This window comes from Plectropomus leopardus, chromosome 10, assembly GCF_026936395.1.
Source record: "Plectropomus leopardus strain MGB_pleo_1.0 chromosome 10, ASM2693639v1, whole genome shotgun sequence".
Lineage (NCBI taxonomy): Eukaryota > Metazoa > Chordata > Actinopteri > Perciformes > Serranidae > Plectropomus > Plectropomus leopardus.
This window is the reverse complement of record NC_142185.1, coordinates 34,828,778-34,839,258: the sequence shown is the minus strand read 5'-3', so window position 1 is coordinate 34,839,258 and position 10,481 is coordinate 34,828,778. Positions and strand designations below refer to the sequence as shown.

At 38.4% G+C, this 10,481-nt stretch overlaps 1 protein-coding gene across 1 annotated transcript; it reads right to left on the bottom strand.

Annotated features, from left to right (window-relative positions):
* Positions 1–407: 407 nt before the first annotated feature.
* rab5b (RAB5B, member RAS oncogene family) lies at positions 408–9,639 on the bottom strand. Its single transcript, XM_042495188.2, has 6 exons — positions 9,511–9,639; positions 7,224–7,541; positions 6,503–6,654; positions 5,369–5,491; positions 4,313–4,406; positions 408–3,850 (listed from the first exon to the last, which is right to left on the bottom strand). Exons 2-6 carry the CDS (start codon positions 7,387–7,389, stop codon positions 3,735–3,737), a joined length of 651 nt encoding a protein of 216 aa, XP_042351122.2. The 5' UTR covers positions 7,390–7,541; positions 9,511–9,639; the 3' UTR covers positions 408–3,734.
* Between the last annotated feature and the right edge of the window lie 842 nt (positions 9,640–10,481).

Here is a 10,481-nt window from a genome sequence, read left to right as displayed (position 1 = left end):
AAAGCTCAGAGTAACACTTTGATTATACTTTTGACAGCACTGCAAAGCCTGCCAGTTAATCGATTAAATTTCTCATGTTCAGTTAAATGTTAATTTTTATTATCCCTAATTGCATGCAATTTTTCTAGCTCGCTCTGCCCCAGACTTTTTCACGCAGCGTAACTATTTTAGCTGCGATGGCTGTCCCCCCAAAACATCATGAAAACAATCTGCTTGTATGATCAATTTATTTTTAGAAGTTCTGATTTTTATGTCTTAGAAAACAGATAGTGTCTGGAAACCCAAATATTTTTCTTTATTATTATTTATTATTTTCCATGCTCTTTTTCTCATATTTATCCAGACCAGTAAAATCAAGTTGTTCTTTTTTTTTTTAATCGAGGCGAGTGAAAGAAAAGCAGTCATCATTCTGCACTCAAAGCGCCATTCACAGCTTTATTGAACACTTTACATACTCAAGGTGCTGATGGAAAAAAAATCAAGTTTTAATTGCACAGAACACTGAACCTACTTGTGATCACTGAAGGATGATAAAGTGAATGCTGTCCGATGCTGTTCGATGTGTTTAATGTGTCGTGGGAGGAACAAACCATTTCAGCTTTATTTGATTTGAAAATAGCCTCATTCTTCAAATGCTCATCTGATTTTGAGATCCTTAATTAGTTTACCGTATTTTGATCAAAATGCATTTCGAACAAGCCTCAGTGTGAATCCAAAACAATGAAGCGCAACGCAAGATTTTTCCTTCACACAAATATTTGTTTAAATCAGATTTATCACACTGATTAGAGTCCCTTTTTTTGTTTTGTTTTTTTTTAGCCACGATCCATTCCAGGTTCACAAGTGTGCTCTGCTAAAATCAACATACACTTTCATTTAAAATTAAGACAATAATATATAACATACAGTGTATTCAACAAGATCTCTTTACATCCATACAAAGAGCCAATACAGTATCGCCTGATGACGGGGTGCCGAGTTATTGGTTTATCGTACAAGCCGATGTCGGGGAGATGAGATTTCTGCACTTTGCCTACGAAGCAGCAAGCACACACGTATAGAAAGCCTCAAACATGATTCACGGAAAAAAAAAGAAAACTGGGAATAGGCACTTCTGTTTTGTTTTTTTTTGTGTGTGTTTTCATCAATTCGCTTCCTCGTTTTTCTTCAGCCAAGCTTTGGACAGCAACCAAGCACACGACTCCGATTTAAGAGCATCGTATCGAGTTAAATCAACGAGAAAAACCTCTCACTGTGATTTCATGTTTACCAACAGTTTAGCAGAAGGACAGGACAGACGAGGGACATGTCAGACACGAGACGGGCAGATTTTCTCCCACAGGACATCGTACGGTTTTTTAAAAATCTCACATCTTCTCCTCCTTTCTTTCATTCTGTCCCCAATTTATTATTTATCCGACGCCAAAAATTTCATCTGGACAAAACCATGAATTGAATATTGGCCCCATCGCTCGCTGTAATATTGGACAATGAGATTAAGCTTTTTTATTCAGTACTTTGTAAGTCTTGTATCTGATGCAATACGTCTTTCTGTAGGTTTGAGGGACGCGTCCTCTGCTAGAGACATGGAATTAGTCCACATGAATCTGCTTTTACATAACAATATTAAAGGGACACTTATATTATTTTTTAACCTGGACTGTATTTTTCTGTGCTTTTCTACAGCAAGTCACCTCTCACAACAAAAAACAGACGAGCAAAAGGCAACGAAATCGGTTTCATATCTCTGTAGGATCTTTTCTGTAACGTTATCAAACACAACAATCTGAGCCCTTCAGTAGCAAAAAAGGGCACTTTTAACCCTTTGAAACCCTAGATCGACATCACTTTTTTGTGCTGAAATAACCTTTCAGAAGTAGTTAAAACTCTGAAAACTGAGCGAATTGGTTTTGATTTCTTTCAAAAACAAAAAAAAGGCAATTTTCAAATATTTTTGAAAAAGGCAAGGGGAAAAATGTCCAAAAAGCTACAATTATAATTATCATAATTCACTTTTTAAAATTTTGTTACAGAATTATTGTAATTTTTAAGGCGCTTTTCTCGGGCCATTTCCTTGTTTTTTGTTTTGTTTTGAGTGTTTTTGATAGATAACCTTCTTGTAACTTTTTATGATTTTTTGGGGGGTAATTTCTCGTTGATTTGCTCGAGGTCTTCTTCACATGTTTTTGAAAGAAATCAATCTGTTGAAGTTTTGAAGGGTAAAGAAATTTATATCGACATTGCATAATTGCCAGAAGGGATTTCAGGCGCTGCAGAGGTCTCGCTCAATACTGGACCAATTTTGAAAATTGTTTTCATTCGTCACTGAGGCACAAAAACATGGAAAAACTGGGTCCAGGTTCAGAAATACTAAAATTTCCCTTTAATGTCATGTTGGCTACATACACACAGATTCGGTCGATATTGTTGCTGTTCGGAGCTACTCTGTCGCTTCACGTTTTTTCTGTTCAGCACTCAAGCAAGGAATCAACACCCAAAATATTTTAGGAACACAGCACTAGAGCAAACTTTCCTTAAAACTTTAAAATTCCTTTTAAATATATATAATATTTTTGTTCAGAAATATGGTGATTAAGCACATAACACTTTAGAATTTCTTTTTGGAAATCTGGAAAACTTGGTTGGAATAAATGAACTTCAGTGGGTTATAAACTAAAAAAACTTGTGTGCATAATTATGCTAATTAAGTGTTTAATTGCCATATTTATGAACACACATTTTTATGTTGATTACTTTTATTTCACATTATTTAAAAGGAAATTTAAAATGTTGTGTACTTTTACCAGAATTTTGAACACACCTTTTAAGTTGATTTCTAGTATAAATTTAATTTGCCCAACAAATTTTTCCACTTTATTTAAAAGTTATTTTAAAGTGTTCAGCGGCCCAAATTCATCAAAGACACACGATGTAAAAATCAACCGTCATGTAAAGTTTAAATGCCTTCTTCACATAATCTGGACAGAGGACAGAGGAGGACCGTGAGCAGTCGAAACACCGGACAATAAATACGTACAACGCTGGTCAAACTGTGCCATGTAATGTGCGCCTGGACAGCGCAGAGACACCAGGGGAGGTCAGGCAGGACAGGGAGGGATCACAAACCATGGGATCATTCCGGGAGTACGATACGTGGCGTTATTCACAGCAGGATTGGTTTGATTCAGGACTAGGAGGACGCAAAGCAAGCCGGGCGCAGCCTCTGACAGGAGAGGAAAGCAGTCACAGACTAATAATTTGGCTTCTTTGTTTTATGTCTTCACCTTTTTTTCCCCCTTTCCTCTCTTGGCCACTCGCCAGCGTGTGCTGCTCGTTTTGTGCATTTTTACGCAATCAGGTCTGTGACTGAAACGATGCAAGGCAAGAATGAAAAAAAAAGAAAGTTCACAATTAGTGCTAAATACTACAACAGGCTCGCCGCGGTCTTCCACATTCTTTATTTTCCTCCTCTCGATCTCACGCTCCGCTCGTACTTTTCCAAACGCACAATTGTTGACGTGACAACGCGATCTCCGCTCGCTCTTCCTTTCCTCTGATTTTCTGTCTCTGAATTTCCGTCTGCTCTGACAGGAGGATGGGTGGAGGGTGAGGGGGTGGGTGGGCGCCGGGTTTCCCCGCGTCAGGCCCGCCGCTGTTGGTTGGTTGAAGGAGACGGGATGGTTGAAGGGCTGTGGTGGTGTGGATGCTGGGATACTGGTGGGAGGTGTGGAGGTCTAGTTCCCGCCGCAGCAGGCTCGAGTGGAGTGGGCGTCTGGGTCCTGGAGGTTGACTCCCCGATGTCGCGCTGCATGTGTCGGGTTTTGGGTGTCTGTTTTTGGCATCTTTTTTGCTACAATCAGAAAACAAAGTGAAATGGGTTGAAATATCGACCTTAGATAGTTTTTATCAAACTAACCAATCAAGAGATCCTTAAAGTCTTAAAAGGCATTGATTTCTTAATCTAAAAATAAGGCCTTAATTGGTATTAAAATGACATCAGAAATAGGATTTTAATAGGATTTTTCTGATGTTGCACTGTAAAATTTTAAAATAACTAGTAACTTCTCACGTAGTACTGGACCAACTTCAAAAACTGTTGTTCCTATTAGTCACACAGACAAAACATACGAAAATAGGATCCAGGATGAAAAAATACCAAAGGTACCCTTTAACTTCCCACCAAATTTTGTTTAATTTACAAAAATGACAAAAAAATTGACACACATCCCTGAACAAATATTTAGTCTCTAATGCTGGGATGAAAACTCCTTCTGAAATAAAAATCTCTTTGTTTAAATGGCAGGACACTCACCAATGGCCAGGAAGAGCTCATTGACGTTCATGGCCGTCTTGGCGGAGGTCTCCATAAAGAGCAGGCCAGTGTCTTCAGCGTACGTCTGCGCTTCCTTTTCCACACAAACGAATACAACATCAGCAGTAATTTGACAACCACTAAAAAGAAAAAGGCTCAAGCTGACAAGTACTAAAATGTTTCTTATCTACAAATAGCAGGCACTCAGCAGAGCACGACTCGAGTCTCTGAGCTGTGACGTGCAGCCGCTGCAACAAATAAGCTTTATGTTTTATACCGTCAGGCAGCCGCTGAGTCACAGAGTCACTGTACGACCTGCGCAGCAAAAGAGGTTTAATGTGTTCACAACAATATGATTAACACGTCCTAATAATAATAATAACAGTAACAATAGTTAGGGAGTGTTTTTCATTCTTCATTTTTCGATAATTTTGTCTGTGTTCATGCAGAATACATTTTGGCAAGATTTTGTTTAATCAGTGAATTTGCAGCTACAATAAATCTAAAATACACTGTGGACACTAAATATTTACATTCAGACTGTTAAGGTCAAAAAATGCTCCATTGAAACCCATTCAAACTGACATTTCTGGGTGTCATTCTGGGCTTTTGACTCTGAATTTGTCATTTTGACTATTTTCCACCTGACGAGGTCATTTTGACCATATTTGGCATATGGAGGAAATACATGCTATTTCCACTAGGTGACCTGTCACAGTCAATGTAGCTGCTGATCACCGACATATCCCAGACTGTCCTCATCCCAAACACAATGGCATAATGACAAAAACTGAATGAATGAATACAATACTGGCTTTTAAAGGGTTAAAATTCTTAAAATTAACATTTGATTTTTATAAATAGGACTGATGTTGGTTACAAAAAAAACCTCAATGAAAGTAGAAAACAATGTAAAATATTGATTCAAAGCTTGATTTTGATAAGACTTTGTGAGTTGGTGTCATATTAAAGTGGAGCTCTGAGGGTTTTAATCAGCTGTTTGCATGTCAACATCTCCGCCTGCTCCGCCGCCGTCGCCACGAAAACACGCCTTACCTCATACTCTACTAGTCTCCTCTCTGCCAGGTCGGCCTTGTTCCCGGCCAGAGCAATAACGATGTTGGGACTGGCCTGCCTCTGCAGCTCCTTCACCCAGGCCTTGGCTCGCTCAAAAGTCTCCTGCACAAACACAGAACCAGGGTCAAAGGTCAGACATGCCACCAACACACGTGTGAACACAAGTCAAAAATAAGAAAAGCTGTGCTTGAAAGACACGTCCATATATGATTTTTCTCCGTAATATCACTAAGAGCTGGTTCAGAATTAGTGGGTTTATTTTGAATTATAGTGAATTTCCAGCACAGAGCTTTTATTTTGAAGTGCCGTTTGTGTTTATATTTTGTAAAAGAAAAGTGAATATTTGGTCATTTATCTAACGAAGATAAAAGTCACGAGTTACAAGAAAATCACATTAAATTTAGCAAAAAAAAGGGGGGGAAATCAAGTTGAAAAAAAACCACAAAAAACATTCAAATATATAGATAAAACAGTTCTTCCTGGACATTTTACTTTAAAAGTAAATATATATATATTATTCATTTCCTAAAATCTATCTCTTGTAAAACTAATTTTAAGATCCTTTTCTTGTCACTTTTTCAGTTTTTTGGGATGTTTTTATTTCATGTTCTGATGTAAATGTATTTTACAGTTTAGTAAAAATAATATCTCCAGCATTTAACCCTTTCAAACCTGAGCAAATTGGCTTGATTTCGTTAAAAAAAAAAAGTTACAAATGAGTCAGAAGAAAAGTGCCTGAAACTTTCCACTAAATAAATACGGTTAAAATATCTAAATAAACATATAGATAATACAGTTAATCATTATTATAGTAATAGTTGTTATAAATATAGTGTTCCTGACATTTTTTGCTTTTTTTGGCATTAAACTTCTAATAATTATTTTCTCTCGCTCTTAAATCTAGTTTTCAGGGCCATTTTCTTGTCACATTTTCCTAATTTCATGGACTTTGTAGGACATCTCCTGCCAATTAGTTCATTTCAGCTGTGATTTCAAAAGAAATCAAACCAGTTTTCTCCAGTTTCAAAGGTTGAAATGTGTGTGAAAGGCGTCTGGAGAAACCTGTTGTCGCTCTTGGTTTCGTAGGGTTCAGAGTAACGAATTTTACCGTACCGGCTTGGTGATGTCAAAGACAACGATGGCGGCCTGAGCGCCGCGGTAGTACATTGGCGCCAGGCTGTGGTATCGCTCCTGACCCGCGGTGTCCCAGATCTCAAACTTCACCGTGGTGTCGTCTAAACACACCGACTGAGCCAGGAACGCAGCTGGACCCGACGGAGAGAAATGACAGGTTAGAAAAAAAACTACATTCAAAGTCAACAGAAACAAAATAAAACCCACTAAACTATCTCAGTTTGGTTTCAGTTAAACCTTAATTCACCCAGTTTGATGAGAAAATGTGCTGGTTATATTCACGGTAAAATAACTTAATTTAAATGGAGTCTGGTGTGTTTGGCGGTGGCGATTTCGGAGCAGTTGAACAAAAAGGTTTATCTCTGTAGGAATAATGTTGTCAGACATTTGGGATAATCTGAGCCTGACAGTGACGAAAACAAAAACTTTGAGTGGTCGTACATCGATGGAGCTCCATTGCCTGCAGGGATTACACTGCATCCGGTTTTGCTGAGACGGTCTCGCTCAATACTGGACCGATGTCTTAAATGGTTGTTCCCATTAGTCACACGGACACAAAAACGTGAGAAAACAGGATCCAGGTTGGAAAATACCAAAGTTACCCTTTAACTTCCCACCAAGTGTTGTTAAATTCAATGAGCATAATGAACAAAAAAACACAAAAAGGTTTCGTTAAAACCTTCCTCCCCTCTTCATTCACCTCCTATAGTTGTCTCCTGGAACTCATCGAACTGTCCCTTGACGAAACGCAGCACCAGGCTGGACTTGCCCACAGCCATGTCGCCCAGCAGCACCAGTTTGAACTGGCAGATCTTGGTCTGTGGTAGTGTGCCGTTGGAGCGGCCTCCACTCCCTCTGGAGCTCATACCGGCCCGCGTAGGAGCAGCAGGTGGGCTGGGCCTCCTCCCTGGGGTGGAGATCGGGGTCTCTGGGGTGTCAGTCGCTCGCTCTGCTGTCCAGAGTGTGGTCAAGTGTCGCCGATGGTGTCTTGACCTCTCTGCGCTCCTCGTTTTTTTGTCTGAATGAAGGAATGAAAGGTTTTGGTGCAGGATTACATCATGCATTACCTCATGCACACCTTTGTTTCTCCCTCAAGGCAACACACGCCTCCTCCAGCGCATCCTGAAAATCTAAAGATTACAGTTTTACAAAGAGCGGAGGTCTGACAGGAGTCCAAGGAATCGCAAATCACAGGTTTATATTGCAATTAAATTGCTTTGCACTTAGGAACTGTTAGTTATTTATGAGAGGGGAGGGGGGTGCAAAAAGGGGACAGCTTATCAAATAATTTGTACGCACTAGCGATGGGCTTTTTTTGTTTATTTTCGCTCCGATATAAATGGTTGTATTTTGTATTTACTTTACTGCCAGTTTTTAAAGTTTTTTTTTTTTAATATTGCCATTGATGGATTTTTCTTTCTTACATTTTTTGGGCAAATCTTTTTATTTTTCAGACAATTTGGGGGGGAAATGGTTTTTTTTCTTAGGGAAATTTCGGTCTTTTCATTTTTTTTTTTTTTTTTTTTTTTTTAATATGCCAGAAAAGATGTTTCTTTAAAAAATACCTCAAATGACACCACTTACCATAGCCAGAAATTGTTAAAACCTAAATTATGTGATTATTATTTTCAAATATCTGACGAACCTTAAACACATATTTTGTGAAAAATTCTTCCGTCAGAAAAAAAACAACCTAACCAAACATGAGCACAAAGATTTTGTCTTATTTAAAATTTGGCCAAAAAACAAACTATATGCATGAACTAACCAGTATGCACAACTAAGGTGAAAAACTGGGCTTTTGTCAACTCCAAGATTTCATCTTCAACTTTTGAATTTCTAAGGGTAAGATTTGTAGCTTCACTGAGTGTCAAAATTAAAAAAAAGAGAGTCAAACCCCAGCCGCCCCGCTCCTCTGATAATTAACCAACAGTCCCTTGCCAGTCCTGAAAGTTTGCGGTTTAGATTTTGACACACAGACACTTTATTTATTTCTTAAGTGCCCCCAGAAAGTGAAAAAAAGACTTTTGTTATGAAAGGTTGAGATTTCCTTAACAAGTTTGCATTGCAGCTGCATTGCTCAGCATGTAGCAGCCTGTCTGTCCGCTCTGTGCTCACTGATTCACGGCTGTCTGAAAATATTATCCATTCAAAAAATTTTGTGATATTTTCTCTTTAAATATTTTTTTAAAATTTGGCGATTTTGAAAGAAAGGATTTTGGTGTTTTTTTTCTATAAGATATTTTAGTTAAGAAACATTAAACAAATACATTATTTTCACATTTTTTAAATAAAAATGCTGGAAAAAAATCACAAAAAACCATTACCAACAAAAAAAGTCAACCCCAGCCACCCCACTCCTCTGATAATTAACCAACAGTCCCTTGCCAGTCCTAAAAGTGCTGAGTTTACATCTTACCGCACAGACACTTTATTTATGCCTCAAACGCCCCTAAAAAGTAAAACTATATAAAGAGAGATAGACTTTTGTTATGAAAGGTTGAGATTTCCTTGACAGGTTTGCATTGCAGCTGCATTGCTCAGCATGTAGCAGCCTGTCTGTCCGCTCTGTGCTCACTGATTCACGGCTGTCTCTGAATGTAAGAGCCGCTGCTCGCTGTGTCACATTTTCATGCAGTGAAACTGGATCTGGATCAGGGATGCTGCGCCTCTAAGTGCCCACCTCGCAGACCCCTGATCCTCCATCACTGCCGCAAACCGACACATTATTTAACCCTCTTCTGATGAATGTGAAGAGTGTAACGTTTCTGCACTGTGGCGCTGTTAGCGCTGAGGTTACTCCCTCAGTAAATGTTATCAGATCAGCAGCCTCGCTGCTTATCTGGCGTTATGTGCTAACGGGACACCGCTCAGGTCGGACGAGACAAAACTGAATTTAGATTTCGACGCCGAATTAAAAACACGAACACCACCTGCACGTCTGAGTAACACGCAGCTACTGAGAGGGAAACAGGAAAATATTTTACCGTGTTTACTGTCGTTTCAGCGGCGCACGTATCGCAGCTTTGACTGTTGACAATTTGGCTATATCAGCTGGTTAAAGAAAATGTTAACACTTCCTGTTAGAGCGGCGCACGCGCACTGAGTGCCGCATTGTCAAACCTGTAAACCGCATTCACCAACGGTCCCCTCAGTGACTCCACAATCTGCAGTTTTAGCTAAATTTACTAATGTTCACACACATTTATCGTCTTTTCTGTCAGCCGAATGCAGAATCATTTTGCTACACATGAAAATGTGGAATAAAAATATACTCAAAAACAAAAATAATGCCGTAATCACAAATGTTCCCTTAATATGTGAATAATTTGAATGGGTTTTGGAAACTGAAGTTAGCTTTCGATTCGTAGCTTCTTCTTTTTCATAATCTTTCCATAATATTTTACTCCATTTCCACGACTTTTTGTAAGCAGCTTGATATATATTTACACACACACACACACACACACACACACACACATATAAGTATATATAAATATTTTTTTTAATTTGGTGATTTTGGAAAAAAAAGGTTTTAGTGATTTTCTTGAAGAAATTTTGTAATTCTATTTTTCTTAAAAAGATATTTACGTTTTTTTCCCCTCATCTTTTTGGGGCAAAAATATATTATTTTTAAAATAAATCTTCAAAAAATTCAAGTGATGTTTTTTTCTTTCAAATATCTGGCGAGTTTCAAAGACTTTTCAGACATTAATTGGTGTAAAACGCTTTTCCCTTAACTCGCCGCTTAACTGTTGAATCATAAACTAACTTCCGTGTCGTCGTCCCGAAACTGTCCCGTCAGTGATTTCACATCCTTCAGTTTAGGCTAAATTTACTAATATAGACGGACTTTTATCATCTTTTTTTTTAGCCGAAGACTCAATCATTTTAATTTACATTAGTTTTTGTAACCATTGTCCACTCAAATATATAACCAATGCCGCAAACACAAAGA